General features: G+C 28.8%; 1 protein-coding gene across 3 annotated transcripts in view; it reads right to left on the minus strand.

Annotated features, from left to right (window-relative positions):
* The window catches only part of 5-HT2beta (serotonin receptor), a 119,405-nt gene extending 103,240 nt beyond the window's left edge, over positions 1 to 16,165 (minus strand). Inside the window, exons 1-2 of one of the 3 annotated variants that reach the window (XM_026443085.1) lie at positions 15,705 to 16,165; positions 4,017 to 4,563 (exon numbers count right to left, since the gene is read on the minus strand). In XM_026443085.1, the coding sequence (XP_026298870.1) occupies positions 4,017 to 4,410 (394 nt within the window). In that variant the 5' untranslated portion in view covers positions 4,411 to 4,563; positions 15,705 to 16,165. 3 annotated transcript variants of the gene reach the window in all.
* Positions 16,166 to 18,147: the final 1,982 nt, after the last annotated feature.

The raw sequence follows: 18,147 nt of genomic DNA on the forward strand, positions 1-18,147 counted from the left end.
TAAAGAATTGAAAAAGTCCAAATTGTTGATATAATTTGAAAAAAATATTTCGAATTGGTTCGTTTAAACTTGTTCTTGGATGAAGTGAGTGAACGAAAAAATTTTGGAATAAATTCGAATTTAAAATGAATGAGATATATTTCTTCGAAAGTTATATTATAAATTCGAATTATTAGAAATATTGTTCTCGAAATTGTTTTGCGAGAGTGCAAATCATTTTGCCAGCAAGTTGGAGAAATTCGGATTTAAATTGAACGAGACTCATCAAATATCGATTATAAACGTCAATTTTCGAATTGTTTGCAGATAATTAGTTCACAGATGATCGCTTTTCTCGTGTGACAGATGGAACAGCAAAAGATCGCTTGTCGTCGAGCAAGCTTTCTTATGCATAATGGATTAGTCGGCAGGATTGCGAGAAAAGCGCAATTACCATCACGATTTCTCGCGACGTTGCGGAAAATACCGTTTAAAAGACTGGGATCATCTACTTTTAAAGAGAAAAAACGAGCAAATTGCAAAGGATAAACATATACGAGGATAATTTAATTTTTTTTCCACATAAATAGTTTCAAATTTCAAGTTCACGGTTCAATCATTACCAGATCACTTTTCGAATCACTTTCAACCCACGTTAAATTCAGACACTTCGTCGAACAAATTGTAAAAGGTTTTATCATCTTTGAATAAATCGTACACGGATAATAAAAAAAATATATATATTTACGATTGATTTGCATATCGAATTTTGTAAATCACGATTGACCAGACATCAATGGACCGTTGATATTGAAACGTTATATTGATACACTTTCAAAGGGGAATATCGAAAGGAGCCAATTCAAAGAATGAAATGAGGCAAACATTTTTATTTATTCCCTTTCAACGTTAATATATGTTTCGCTTTCTAAAAGGATTACGATATATCCGTGTTATTGGAGGATCGAGAAGATCGTTTCTCGCATCTTTATGCGATATCTGCATAAGAGCCTAAATATAAGTCCCGAAAGGTAAACTGAAAACTTGAACGGTTTATGTTTGATTCTATTGAAAAATCCACGTTCGTGTAACTTGGCTATAAACGAGGAAAAGTAATCCAAAGGGAGCAAAGTTGTGAAGATCGTCTAGATCCAAAACCTCGAAATAGATGGTCTTGGACTTGTGCCACCACCAGTCTAGATCTCATTTATAAATCACATCTTTCTTGTTACAGAATTTTCTTTGTAATAGATATTTCAAGATAGTATCATCGAGATCGTATAAAAATTGTATGAACTTTTCCTTAAGTTTTTATCTAAAAAAAAAAAATAAAAAAAATGAATCGAATATTGATAAAAATAGTTGGAAATAATGCTACAAATCATATCATCAATTTCTTCTTCCCAAGATAATCTGTAAAACTCGTTCAACATCGTTACCAACATTTGGCTGAACATTCCTTCGTTAATTAAAATTATTTTCGACATTCTTTTTCAATTCCTGCATCTCCACTTTTAATTTACTTGGAGAGAGAAAAAAAGAAAAATCATACACAAACGAAAGAATCGATTCTCCAAGTCGATCTCTGTAAAAATGAACTTTCTCTCTCTCTTTCCTTTTTTCTCTTTCCCAGCTTCAATGGAATTCATCCGACGGATTGGTAAAAATGAGAAACGAAACAATTCGATCGCGTTGGTAGGCAATATTTAAACAAAAGGAACACCATCGATTCTCGTTTGAGAAATGGGAGAGCGGAAATGGGTGACGTGGCCACCGGAACATAGAGCACATAGATAGACTCGTGCGCGTTGCTGAATCTTCGTCGAGCCCCTAATCTCCGTGTAATCTCGGTTACGAAGGAAACTTGGATTCCAATGCGACCATCGTGCTGAAAATTTCCCCATTATTGGAAGAACAAGTATTGGAATCGTTTGATGAAAGATAACTTTGCCGATAATTACGCAGAATGTTTAATCTTTTGCACTGAGAAACTTTTCTCGGATTATTAATCACGAAATAGTGGAAAATGAAATTAATATGGTATAATTTTTAAAACTAATTGTTTTATCTGAATGTAGAATCATGTCATAATTTTCTAATATTCGAAACAATCGTGTATATTCGATATACCTCGAGTTTCTATCTATCTTCTTAGAGAGGATAATGTATATTAATACTTTGGTATTCATCGGTGATACACGTATAAGATTTCGAAATATTATTGAGATATTTTCAAGTATCGATGAAAATGGCTGCAATGCGGTAGAAACCTGAATAGAATATTTAGAGAACATACGGGGACAATAATTTTATCAAGAATTTCAAAAAGTGTTCGTGTATTATATATTCCAATTCTCGATAAATTTTATCTAGATGAGATCTATGTAGTTAATCAATATTTTAATTATTAAAGAGATATTAATGTACTTTAGTTCGAAAGAGATATTTTAAAAATATTCGTATTAATTATAGATTTCATTTAAATCAATATGCAAATTAAATTTGTCGATGACATCAGAAATAACGAATTTGTTTTCATTTCAAACGAAATTTAATTTTGAAAGATGATTTGATATTAATTTTTTTTATCTAAAAAAGAAGTATTTTAAAAATTACTTCTTTATTTTTTGAATTTATATAAATTTATATTGATTATTTATCAAAACGGATTATAATTATAATTCTTGGATATATTATTTGTTCATTCAAGAACTTTATAATTTATTTAAGATGTATTTTGTATATTTATCTTAAAATGAAGATGATATATTAAATTAATATTTTAATGGAAAATAAATAATAATAAACATTAGATAGAATAAAAATCTAATATAAAATAAACTATTATTAAAGATGTCATAGATACGATAACCATAGCATAGAATGTCAAAACTATTTGACAGCTACAGGAATTCCAAGGTTTGCTTGCTTCACGACAGAATTCCGGAAGAAGATCGAATATCCGGAGATATCGAGTAAACACGAACAACTGTCAGTCCTTCTTAACATTTCCCACTATGAAAATGTATCAAAAATCGTAAATTGTATAAATTTATTCTTATAAATAAACGACATTATATCGAATACAAAAGGAAATCTCCTAATCATACTATTTTTTCTTGAAACTAATAATTTTTAAACCTGCGAATTTTTACGTAATTAAACATATATGAATATTTAATTAATATATAAAAGATAAAATTATATTCTTATATACTTTGCATCATAACAAATCATTGCATTCAAGTCCAAAGTTACAAAAGAAACTCCGAATTTCCGTGTAAAAAATGGGAGAAGAAATTAAAAATTTTTTCATTAAAAACCCACTCAGAAAACAAAGGAAATTATGCTATTGAAGACCTTTTTTGTTTTATCGCAATATCTTAATCGGTTTCCAAGATATAAAGATTGAAAGATTTCATGGTACTTAAGACAGTGCAAAAATTAAAAAAAAGTGGGCCCATTGATATATATTTTTTCTTGGAAATGCGTGCTACGCTCTTCCAAGAATCGTGTCTCGGCACTTGTCTGGAATTTGGAATAGGTCAGTGAAATAAAACACGAACGAAAATCCGAGTAAACAATAAGCACGAAAATATTAAACGATTAAAAATTATCCTTTTCTTTACACGACGATATCTTGGAAACCAGAAATCGTATCGAGATAAATAAAAATGCGTTTTAAAGAGGAAGGTTCCGCGCTTCCAATGATCGTTCATTCATTAATCGAAAATCAGTATCTTCGATTTCCTAATTTTAATAAGTTTAATTTACCATTGAAATATAAATTACACAATAAATATATAGACTTCTAAAAGAATATCCTTTAAAACGATCTTACTAATGGAGACTCCAGATCGATTTAAAAAATTTCTTTCGTTGAATTATGATTTTATATTATTTAAATTCTTATAACCATATAAATTCTGTATTCGTGAAATACATCGCGCAAAACGTAATATAAAAATCTGTGTGTCTCCTAATAATTGCTCCAAACATACTCGATATTATTATTCTTCGAACCCTCCCCCACTTACCTCTGACCAAAGTGAGTATTCCAAGAGGCATTACAAGCACGGCTACGAGCAGATCCGTGATCGCCAAGCTCATCAGGAAATAATTGGTGACGTTCTGCAATCTCCTCTCCCTGGCAATGGCCAAGCACACCAAAATATTGCCGGCTGCTGTGCCCAACACCAGGACCAAGGCGAGCATCGCCCACCAATTGTTCAATCCGTCAACGTCCAACCGTGTCCCGTTCACCGGGTCAATCTCTAGATCGACGGTGTCGTTCAGTACGTCCAATCCTCCTGATCCGTTGCAAAGCGCGCTGCTGTCGTTCGCCAACAGCAAAAGATCCTGGTAACAGCTGTCGACCACGGCCTCGTGAGGATCCGCGCGATCGATCGTCGTCGTCGACGAGTCGATCATCGCTCAACAAGACAGCTGATCTGGCTATAGCTTGTCTTTATTCGGTCCTCTCTGGTGAAATCGAGGGCATCTGCGTGAATACGGCCGCGTCGACGTCTTGGGGATCGGTTTCGGGTGGGTTAGTCCATTGGATCATGCATTGGAGTGATCCTTCTGGAGAGATTTTTGTTTTTCGTTAATCTAATGTCGATAATTTCTAGTAGAAGTGTTTTCTTGGAATTTTGGAATGTGATTGTTGAAACTCGATGATTTTGAGTTAGAATTGTTTTCTTCGACGACGAGAGAAAGGAGAGATTTTAATTAAGGGATGTTGAAGATAGTGAACTTTTGATAATTGTGATTGTTGGGATCTTTTTTACTGTTGCAATTTGACTTGATATTTTTTCTTTTCTCTTTTTTTGAGAAATATTTAGATGATGGCTCTCGTGATTGGTTCTTAGTGTAATTTTGATGTGATTTTTAACGATGGTTAATGATTTAATTAAGAAGGAAGGAGAGATTCTAATTTTGTAATTTATATTACTGTTTGAAATGTATATTATTTAAATATGTATCACATACTAAATATGTAATACTTATCCTTTATCGATGATATTTGCTCGTTTGAAATTTCATTTGCTTTTAATTGATATTTGACAAATTTCACGATAAATATGTCACTTCTCGTTTCGTGTTCGATATATAATTATCATTAGTAGATATTTTATTTTTAAATTATCAATACTCAATCATATACCTAATTAATATTTTATATGAAATTAATGTAATTAATAATATTATATAATTATTATATCAAGTATAATATTATATTAAAGGTAAACTTACATACACATTGAATTATATCAAATTATCTCTATAAATGTAATAAATATTAAATAATTATCAAATAAAATTTCAATAGCCTCTCAAATTTATTTATAAATAAATGATTAAATTTTATTATAATCTCTCTCCATATATTTAATATAATATTTCAATTAAACGTTCATGGGAGAGAGAGAGAAAGAGAGAAAGAGAGAGAGAAAGAGAGAGAACAAAATTTATATTTCAATATTAAAAATTTTTTTATAGCCGTTTTTATCAATTTTATTATTTCCATTTGAAAATTAAACTTCTAAACTTTTTTCTCCTCTTTCACGTATTCTAACTGAAATTGAAAATTCTGTTATATCTCGTATGTTTCTGTTTTCTCATATGCTATCGACTTACGAATTTACCACTTGTCAGAACCATTTTAACGTCTTTTGTGTGTTTGAATTATCATTTAAATTGAAATACTGAAATGCTCTGTACATCTATCTATTTTTCCTTTAAAACGATATTCGCGAATTTATATACAGAAAATTCTTTTTATTTATTTACTTCTTTTTTTAATTTTCACTACATCATCCATTTGTTAAAGCATAATTAAATATAAAACCTGTCTTTTTCGAGAATAAATTAAAAATAAAAATTCTAATATATTTCAAAAGTAATAATTTTCATTTTTAAAATTAATAACACGCTTCTCATCGCTATGTGTAATTAAAAACAATACATTTACAATACGTTTAAAATCCCCATTAATATTTTAGAATTACATTATTATACAATAATTTATCTTCTCTTTAAAAAATCACAAAATAAATCAAAATAAACATGAAAATGAAAAATGAAGGCTCATTATAATCTACATTTTATTTAAATTCTAATCATCTTCTTATCATCTTCTCTCTCTATCTTACAAAAATATTAATTAATAAAAAAATTTTTAATATTTTCATTTTTCTATCATTTTATTGATTTATAATTTTCTCTAAATTTTTAAAAAACCTTTCTTGCATATCTTCTATCAATTAACAATCAAATAGCCAGATACAATCAAGAGGAATTTTTGTTTTATACCAAAATAAAGTATCTACATAAATTAATTATCAATTAAACGAATTATTACACCATTTATCATCGAATCGATAAAATACAATTGACGCAATTGTGGATGTTATCATCACAAAGAAAAATATATTTAAATTCATCCTCAATATCGTGACCACAGCGCCATTTGTCTCTTTCAAATTTTACACGTTCGAACACCGATTCTGAATATAAATTCAGAATAGGATAGAAACAAGTGATCGGTAACAACAAGTATCCCCCGTGTGCACGATTCCCCGATTGATTCCCCGTTTCCATTTTCCGACCGCGCGATTCCGATCATCGTCGTCGCCGTCGAACGTGACAATGTTGATAGTGAGACGGAACTTTGATCGAGTCGAGTTCCCTCCTTTCGCTTGCCTTATCGATCCGTCAAACGCGTCCAACCGCGTTTCGAGAGAGAACTCACTTTTCAAACTCGTTGAAATATTCATCTTTTCGATTTTTCGTACGAATCCTGCCAACGATCCTTACCGCTACACGTAATTCCGCGCTTTTATGGTCAAAGTTACGATCATTTGGAACGAGGAATAAATTCTATAATAATGTGAAAATGGAAATATCGGATGAATGTTAAAGGAGAAGAGGTGTGAATACTTGATAATTTTTTAATGGAATAAAGAAAAATGATAATAATAATAAAAAGGGAAAAAAGATATGATAAGATGTTGTTATGTTATGTTAATTTACGAATCGAATGTATAATTATACCATCAAAAGAATATTTCATCGATACTGACTTTGGCAACAATAAATAGATAATATTTTAAACGAATAAGAAGGAATCAGTTTCAATTTTCTTCATCTCGAATCAACCCTCTACTTTATTCAATATGAATTCTAATTGAAATGTGTGTATTTGAAGACAGATGAAATTTATAAATAGATCATTAAAAGTAACTCTTTGATGCGAGATATTTCGCGAATATAGTGGCTTTCTGTTCAATAACCCAAACATTAAGAAATGTGTAAATGTTCTATATGAGACAGTTTATATAGAGCTGGCTGAACAGATGATTCTAGGAGTCACATGTTTAAAAAGAGTCAAGGATATGTAACATCATTTGCATAAATAAACAAAATGATCTTCTTCACTGTCAAGTACATTATTTATTCGTAGAAACATTGAATTGTCTGTTTCTACGATGATCAAAGATTCTTTTTCATCTCGTCAACGCGATAAAAATATTTTTTATTCACAAATATATATAAATTAAATTATTTCATTATTATTATTATTCAAAATTTTCTCAATATGAAATGATAAATTTTTACTTGAATTTTTTTTAAAAACTAAATTTCATAAATCATATTCACAAATTCCAACATCCAACACAAAACGTTCTCGATATAACAAAAAAAAAAAAAAAAAAAAAAAGAATCGAAAAATATTCTCAATAAATTCAATATTTTGCAATCTTTTTACCTTTGCACCTTCTCTTTAAATATATAGAAAAAACATTATTTCTAACATTTTATTTTTCAGATTTGCCAAATTAAAAAAAACAATCAAAAAATTTTTTACCAAATACGAATTTTCTTTTCAGAATGATTAAAAAAAAAAAAGAATTTTCCTATCCCTATATAAAAGAATAGAGAAGTAAAGGAATATTCTGCATCAGCTTTCACGAATCACAGTGCCAAAGCTTTAACGATTTAATCCCATTTTCCATTATTCAAACCAAGCCTCTTGTAAGTGGTGCCATTTCATCGTTCAGACGATTCATCGAACACGATTTTCTACAATTTTCCATCATTTTCTATAATTTTCTTTAGAAGTTTATTATTTTCTTTTATCTCATCTCTCTCTCTCTCTTTCTCGTTTCTTGTCTGAATAATTTCTTTCATGTCTAATTTCTGATTTCCATGAAGTACGAAATTTTGAATCAGGACTGTACAAATGAAAATAATTTTTTGAACACGAACTAAATACTGAGGCGGATTTTTTAGCTCGATGAAAGAATTGGGTTTTTCTGTCTTTCTTTTTTTTTTTTCCATCTTTTAAATAGTGGGAGACTATAAAATGTTCAAATATAAAACTTCGTAGAGGATAAAAAAATCTCGATGTTGGCAAAGTTATTGGAAAATTATACTAAAATAATTGACAAATTGCCAAAAAATTTGTTTTCAGATAATATGCACATTTTCAAAGAACTCTTATTGATTGATATTAGAATTTTATCTATTTCTTGAAGATAGAAAATTATAAAAAAGTATCGTAATAAAACACGATAAAAATTGAATATTTATATTGTATCATTGTACAGTTAAAGAATTGCAACAAAGAATATTATACACGAAGAGTAAAAATTAATGTCATAGTTTAATTTCTAATTAAACTTTTTTTAATTTTCTATCCATATATTTACTTACCAATTTTAAATTAAATAATAACACTAACTAATATAAGCCAAAAACGACACATTGTAACCAAGTAACTTTTGTGCATTGATAAAACAATGTGATATTATAGAATTTTCGAGAAGGATTATCTGGATTGAAAGTGCTTTGTCTTGGAGGAACAAGTTTCATATAATTTCCATATTCCAAAGTGTGCATAATCTTAACTCCAAGAGAATCTGTTTAATTCTATGAGATCAGGAATTTTCTATAAAGTAAGATTGAAATATGTTTTCATATAAGAAAGAATATTGTAAAAATATTGTAATTTCAAAACAATATGTTCCTATATTAATATTATATCTATTTATATTTGATCTTTTTATTATTATTGTAAAATTTTTCAAATCATAATCTCTTTATAGGATGTATTGTAATTCACGAGTTTTCATAAAGCATTCCTGGTGTTAAATTATGCTTGAAACGATTTTCAAAAGAATTTAACATCAGGGAAAATTACAGAGGAAGAAAACTTTCATTGTAATAAACATACGTCTGATCAAAGCTAAATCATTTCTCCTTATATTTCATTTACTACTTCTCATATTGTTAGTCCTTCATTTTTGAAATGAATTTCGTTTCTTTTTAAGAAATAATATATTTTAGATATTGCTTATTATTACAATTATTATTATTTATATTATTATTTATATTATTACTTTAAAATTTTTTCCAACGGAATTATATGAAAACAAATAAAATTTAACACCAAATATTTCCCTATAATTGTTCATGAAAAACAATGAAAACATTTCTAATTAATCTTTATTTATATATTTTTTCTGGAAATATAAATATTCTATAAATGTAATATTTAAAATATAAATATTTTAAATTATATTTTGAATTATATCTTATTAAAATTTAAAAATTTTGATATATAAAGATTTTATATTTCCATAATAAAATATATAATCTAATAAAATATTATCGATATAAAATATAAAAGAAAATAAAAAATTGCATATTAGTCTCATAATACCGCACATTATATTCCATTTCCATATCTTCTTTTCACATGTAATAAAATATTCTCCAACCAAATCTAGAAAGAAATCTATTTCTAATGCGATTCATCATCTTATTCGACGTATTTACATTAAAAATGCAATGAAAAATCTCGATTGGAATTTAAAATAATCGAGTTACTTCGAATTAAATATAATATTTCCAATCGAAATGTGCCCGAAGATAAGGGAGAAATCCTCTTTGAAAAATGTACAGCGAGCATACGTATTCCTTCCGCATCTTATGGCCAATGAAACGACATTAAAGGTGAGCACTGCTTTTGCTCCCTTCGCGGAATTCGATTACCTCGTAAAGGGTAGAGACAAGCGCCAGAAGAAACCTAATTTTCACGAGACCATCGATCGTCGATAATTTCGAGAGAATAAAATAAAGGAGGAGAAGGAAATGAAAAACTAGAAATGTTCGAATCGATAAAAATTTCATTAAAAAAAAAGAAAAAAGAAATACGCGTGTCTTTATTATTACAAGTATATATTGCTAAAATAAAAAAAAAATTTAAGAGTACTTAAAAGACGAAGTTTTTATTCTGTTGAAACTATTTGAAGAGTTTTAAAATAAGATTATATCTAAATTGATATAATTTAATTACGTCGTTAAATATCTAAATTGATATAATTTAATTACGTCGTTAAATTGTCAAATTATTCTTCGAAATCGTTCAATTCTTATTTTTAAAACCATCAACTTTGGAGATATTCACGAGGATTGACTTAAATGGAATATTCTGTATAAAACATGAGGTCGATTGCTTAATTCGTATTCCGACAAAATATAGATTCCAAGAAAAATCTGATCAAAACTTCGTATGCAGTTATCGTTTTCTTTTTCGAACATCTCAATCCTCTGCATCTGCTTTCTTTTTCTCTCTCTTTTTACTTTCTTCAATCTGGATTAATATTTATTATGGACATGAGATCCACTGTAAGACCTATATATCTACATATAAACCATAAACTGCACATGCCGCATATGTTTATTACTATGTTATTATCATATGCATTTAAAGAACGATTTATCAATAATTTTTTTCCTTTCTAATGACGTTAATATACTGTAAAACATTTTACTTACTTTACGTATATTTATTCCAGATATAAAAATCAAAAATATATACCAATGTACGAATAATTTTAAAATTTTCCTTTCTTTCAATCTATTACAATTTTTCCTTTTTTTTTTACACTTAATTAACTAATTTTTTTAAACAATTTCCAAAAGAAAAATAATTCAAATTCATTTATTCGATTCAATTCTAACAAAAAAGTGTCATTTTATTTTAAAAAACGATCGAGTAATACATTTTGCTCCTGAATATTTTTTTCTTTTTTACAAAGAATTGTAACTACTATACAATTCCCTCTCAATGAAAATTCTCTCGCTCGACGTCGACGTTACTCTTAATAACAATTGGCACGAAGTGAGAACAGTGCCAAAATTATCGATCCCGCGAAATATGAACCGGTCTATAAAGACTCGGAGGGGGTTAAGGGATGATCGGTGTTGCGTACGATAATTCCCAGTTTCGAATTTCGCCGAGTCGTAAATCCTTCGATTATCCTTGCTCGCGATGTATCGAGACGTTGGCTTTATACGAAATTAATCGCATAAGCCGAGTTGAAAGCAGATGTGAGTAACTGACATTAAACGTAATCTCGAAATGATAGTGAGGCGGTGATGAAATTTGTCGAGCGGATGAACAGTTTATTTGCGAACAAAGCGTTGAATAGATAGATAGATAGGTGAATAATAAATGTGGCAGGGATTAAGGTAATATTAGGATCATGAATTGTGGACGTAAATTGTATCAGGAAGGGTTTGTCTTAACATTTAAGGAATGTTTTGGACGAGAAACAAAAATATTTCCTTGTTGCACATTGATAAGTTTGAAACGATAAAGAGTCTTGGATTTGAAAGTATATGGTATTGTCATGCATTCATGAAGATCTGTAGATCTTTTAGGAATTGATGAATAGGATATAAGAATTAGAGAAACAATAAAAGAAAGAATCTATAATAAGAACACGTGGAAGAATAGACGATTATGAATTAATTGAAAATAGAATTTTTTTAATTCTTCTATTTTTCTATTAGATACAATTTTCACTTGAATCTACTATTTCACGAATTAAAAATCAATATACATATATTCCTACAATTTAAAAATTTGATAATTATATGAATTATGACTGAAAATTAACTCTATTGAGTTTCAAAAAATATATATAATAAAACATACTATATTTGTGTTGAATATTACATTTCAATTGAAAATCAATTAGTGTAAAGAGGATGTTTTTTTTTTATTTTTCTTTCAAGTATTCTACAGATAATGTAGAATATCCCATAAATAATGTTCTTTTGGAAGTTTTAATTACAAATTTCTAAAATGAAATTATTTATGATTGCAATTTATAGCAAAGAATTAAGCAAGTGATAAATATTATATATATTTTTGCAAATTTGTATATCCTGTTGTTTTTTGTAAATAAAAATTCCCCACAAATGCATAAAAATCCCTATCTAAATTATTATTTTTTTTATTGAAACTATGCTTTCGAAACGAAACCGTTTATTAATATACATAACTTTAAAAGATAAATAAAAATACTATATTTCTAACAATCCTATCCTATTCGTTAACTTAATTTTTCTTTCCATTAATATGGTAAAAATATATGTAATAATATATGATAAAAATTTGCCTAATAAAATTTTCCATGGATAAAGAAATGAATTATTATCTTTGATTGGTGGATCAGAATACCTAAATCGCATATGTACAAACTAAAGGGAAAGGGTAATTAGTGCGCTCTTGCTTCTAATAATTTGCTGATGCATTCAATTGGAGAAATTCGAATGCATCAGCAAATTAACAGTACTGATTGAAGTTACCAATAATTTATTCCCATATTCTATAGTAGATTGCACATATTCACGTACTAATACCATTAATAATAAAATAACCTCAAATATTTATTTTTTTTTTATTTCTAATTTTTATATTTTATCATTTCTTAATACAACTGAAGAAAATTTCAATAGGCAAATATTATTTCATTTAACATTATAAATCACAATAAAATATTATTTTAAAATATTTTCTGTTTAATTGAAATAAGTATCGATAAAGATGACAAAATTCTCCATAAAATAATAGAAAGGAAAATCAAGTTATTTTAAATAACTCTTCATTAGGAAAGTTAATATTCCAATTCGGTCAAGATCATGAATTTGCTTATTATGGAACACGAAAATGTCTGGGAACAACCATAGAAAATAAACGACCTGGAAATCCCAGTAGAAAAGTGATTCTGTTCTAATGTTCAACAATGCTCGACCACATTCTGCTATGTGACACAAAAGTTGTTACAGGAAATTCAGTGGAAACAATAGATACATCCACCTTACAGTCCAGATCTCTCGTGTTATTTCCATGCATTTGGAGAACACGCATCTAACTGGAGAATACTCCTATTTGAATAGCTGTTTGAAAATAAGAAGCAATCTTGGAACAATTACAGAGAACCAAGCTAATTTTAATTAAAGGTTCTCCAATTGATTTTACACGTTGCAATTATCGAAAGAATTCAAACTCATTTACGTATTTAAATGTTAAATGAATATTCAAATCTAATTTATTCCTATTCCAAAATTTTTCTAACTTATTACATAAAATTCAATCGACCAAAAAAATTAAATCAAATTTATCATTTATCAAAAGTTTATATTTGCTTTAGATTTCAATAAAACCACAAATTAAACCAATAATATTTCAAAGCAAAATTTGTTATTAAAATAATTTTCAAAAGAAAGAACATCTAATATATGACGATTAATACAACAATTTTTCGAATCTAATATTATAATTTGAAAAAATTGTCACTGTTTACTTATGTACCAAAAAAACACACCGAAAAAAAAAACGAAATCGATGATTGTTATTACCCTTGTGGGGATATAACGCGCATTGAAGCAATTTTCTCACACGGTTTTGCGTTACAGATGAAAATAAAACGAGTTCAATTATATGATCCGGGTTGGGAGGAACGAGGAGCCACTCAGTCGGATTAATTTATTAGCGGCCACTGTGGAATTTGAATATTCACGAGGAGCAGGACGAAAAACTAAAGTCTTCGCTCGAGACAGATATGTATAGTGCAATCGGTTCGCCGCAGGGAAATTCAAATTAAATCGTAACAGTGGTGCTCGTGGAAAACCGGAAATGGAAAGCCTTCGTTAACGTGAGCAAACGATGATTACAAATGTTTGACGATTTATTAATAGAAGAATCGAGGATCAAATTATGGAGATTCGCGAAGAATTGGATTAAATGAAATAGATTTTGAAAAGATGTGAAAATTGGAAAACTTATTGTTATTATTATTATTGATTTTTTTTTCTTTAATATTATTAAGTTATAACGGTGAAAAGTGTATGTTGAGAATAAATTTGAATATTAATGGATTAAATTCGATTCTCAATGAATGATGTAAGTATAAAAAGGAAGCTCGATTAATTAATATTAAAAGAAATTTGAACAATCGAAGTTTTAATCAAATCCGTTGAATGAAATTTTGAAATTTTATTCTCGAAAAAATAAATTGTAAATGTAATGTGCAATACTATAATTAACATTAAAATTTATTCATTTTGAAATTTGTTAAATTCTGTCTATTAAAGTTCATACACTATATATATTTGATTCAGAATTATTTAGTAATTAAAATTATTATTTAAATTTTAATCAAATATAATTTCAACAATAATTCTCGTTAATGAATTCGGAAAATTAAATACACGTATAAATATATACTTTTTATTTAAAATTTTTAAAATATTTATGTAGATCAATTTGAAATAATAATTTTTACTCGTTTAATATTGTAACACTGTTGTAACCAAAATTTGACAGCAATTACCATCTAATTTAACTTCTACTTAAAATAATTACGACTTGGAACTAAATTTCTTGGGAAATTATTACTAAAATTTACTCCTAAAATTTGTTCTTCCGCAAATTTAGAATTACGTAAAGTACTTGCCTTCCAATTACTAAATTTCAAGCATGAAGTTGCATATCTTCATCTTCTAAAAGATTAAATAGTTTCTGACATTTTCAGAAAAGTAAGTGAAATGTAGATTAAACCCTAATTAAATTATAAGTCTCATGTGTAAACTACGCTGACAGTTTTCCATTTAACCCACTTGTTTCTATTTTAATCGTACTTAGGTATATGAATATATTCAAGTTATTAGATTCTTTTTAAAAAAAAATTTTCATTAACATAAAAATATTGTAAGACGAGAAATCTTTTGTTAAAATAATTAATGTTATTTTAATTTACTATTAAATTACTATACTACTTTTTCCATTTTCTATTTCATTTTCAATAATTTTTTCTATTATTTTTTGTATATAAATATTTTCTTTTTAAAAATTACCTCTAAAAATAATCAAATAATATACTTAAATATATGTTTATTTAGTTAATTAATAGAAAAAAAAGATAACTGTTTTCATATTTTCTAAAAAACAAACTTTTTTCTCTTAAAGAAAAAAATTTGATCAAAAATAATCTTCCCATTGGAAAAATGAAATTTCATTAAACGATAAAATTTCCAAAAAAAAACTTTCCCTCTTGGCACGTAAAAAATCCATTATTTAATAATCCACTCACGATTCAACTTTAGTGCCAAAGAATAGTTCTCTTAAAAAAAAAAAAAAAAACTGAATCTTTTCTCTCCAACATTCATCCCTTCCCTCACTTCTCTCCCAACAAGCGATAATTAATCTCCAGACAAAAGTCAAGATCAAAAAGCGTGGATCTTCCCTTCGATCAAAACCTCGCAATCTTGAATCCCCTCAAGAGAACCAAATTTTTATCACAGGCCAATTTTCAAACTCTCTCTCCTTCCTCCGTCCAATTGGAATTTAATTTACGCGGATTCACCTTCTCCGATCTTCGATTAATTAAAAGGCAACCACGCCGATGGACACAATTCCTCCTGGCATCTCACCACTTACAACTTTTCCAGAAAAAAAAACCTTCCTTCTTTAATTTCAATCTTCGTTATATTCGAATTCTCATCACACACAAATGAACCACACGACAACACCACAACTCACATACTCAGCACGCACAAACACATCGAATTTCAAAGCAAAAACAACACTGCAACAACACTCAACAGAACAGACTTACAACTACACCAAGTCCACGCGAGACGTGTCGCGCGCGAAACACGTGACTCGCGGCTACCCCAGCCGTACTTCCGGTTCACGAGCTTCTGGCTTCCTCGTGAAGAGGCGAGAGGAGCCGCGCGACGGCCGACGATCTACTGAGACGACGTTATCGCGGATACTACTAGCCCACTGGCCCTCATTCCTCTCGGCGCCCCTTCTTTCAGCCGGCATGCATCACCCCCAACCACCCTGGTCGAGATCCTACTGTTATAGGTTAGGTTTTCGAATGCGTGCGCTTGCGTCGAGCCACGGACGGCCCACCAACGCGACGACACACAGACCGCGGACACCTGTTCGTGCCGGCATCGCGAGGGGATGCGATTCTGCTTGCGGTTCCTGCTCGATGGAGGGTTTAACGCGGTCAAATTTACTTCTGAATTAAATTCCCCTTCGTTTCGAAACGTTAAAACGTTAAATTTTTTTATTTTTTTCCTCTTTTTCTCTCTCTTACGATAAATTCGAAGCGATGAAGAGAGTGGAGTTTTTAAAACGTGAGTTTGGCGGGAACGAGAGATTGAATATATATGGAGTTTGAGAGTGGTGATACAGTGGTTGAATTATTATTATCGAAATTTGATGAAGGATGAAATTAAATTATTGCACGAGTAATAATTAATGTGATAAAGTAAATAAATTTTATTTATTGCATATCGATATATTATGGATATGCGTTAAATACGGAGAGGTGGTGGTTTGTGGATCGAGATTTATATAGAGTTTTGTATGAAGTGATTTAAAGAAGGTTCTTGTTGAGGAAATTTGACCACGAAGATTATTAATTTTATTGATTTTATGTCTATAAAACAGTGAGATTAAACTATTTTATGTAAATTTCGACAATATAAATAAAAATAATCCACGAATTCTATTTGAAGAAAAATTGTTTGGTTTAATACTATAAATATAAATTTCAAATCATTATTTTTTAATTTTCCAAATTATATTAAAACGATAAATAAATATCTATAAACCTCAAATACCACCACAAACCACAACCATAATTTCCAATTATAAATAATTGTCGCAAAATTGTACTCTAAATTCAAATTATTACTTTTAATCTCGCGCCATTCTATGAAATTTCTTATTTTTGAGCATTTATTGACTTTATATCCTACATAACGCGACTCAATTTGATCATAGTTTTTAATTTTCCAAATTATATTAAAACGATAAATAAATATCTACAAACCTCGAATACCACCACAATCCACAACCATAATTTCCAATTATAAATAATTGTCGCAAAATTTTACTCTAAATTCAAATCATTACTTTTAATCTCGCGCCATTCTATGAAATTTCTTATTTTTGAGCATCTATTGACTTTATATCCTACGTAACGCGACCCAATTTGATCACAGTTCGCGAGAGACCTCAAGAGAATATCACACGATAGTTCATAAGATTCAACCTGTTTGTAAAATCAGTGCACGACCATTCTTATAAAAGAGTGGTGAATGTGTTTTGAAATACGATTAACTTTTAGCTGGGAAGCCGAGAATAACCGAAGTCGGGATAAGCTTTGGAATTCGAAATCGGTGTAATGATCAAATTGTACCATCGATCGTTCCATAGTTTTAATCCTGTGATGTCCCTTAAGTCATTTTCCAGACCGACTATATTTTTCTATCGTGACAAGATTTCTTAAACTTGTGGAAAATATGAAAAATTCACTGCGTATATTTCTCTTTTCAATTTTTTTCTTCAAATATTTACAACTCTTCTTTCGTTTGATGAATCAAAAAAGAAAATTAAAATGCAAAAATTTGGAAGATCTTCATTTGAAATTAAAAAAAAAAATATGATGCAATAAATTATTTTAGTTTCAGCTTCATCAAATAAATAATTTATAAACGTAATTTTATTTAGTTTAATTCAAATAAAATAATAAATAATTGATCACAATTATTTATTTAAATTCTACTGAACAAAAATTAGAAATATTTTAAACTTTTGACTTTTTTTTATCTTCTATTTCTATCTTATTTTGATCTGTATCGTAGAATTGATAGAAACTCTCAATTTCTATCATCTCGAATTAAAATGTTTCTTTCAATTAAAATAACGATTCCCTTTTGAAACGGAGAATGGAAAAGACTCGTTTACAGCGAAAGGACACGCACCTGTCTAAGTAAATTCGCGTTTCT

Source organism: Apis mellifera, linkage group LG10, assembly GCF_003254395.2.
Source record: "Apis mellifera strain DH4 linkage group LG10, Amel_HAv3.1, whole genome shotgun sequence".
NCBI classification, from domain to species: Eukaryota; Metazoa; Arthropoda; class Insecta; order Hymenoptera; family Apidae; genus Apis; species Apis mellifera.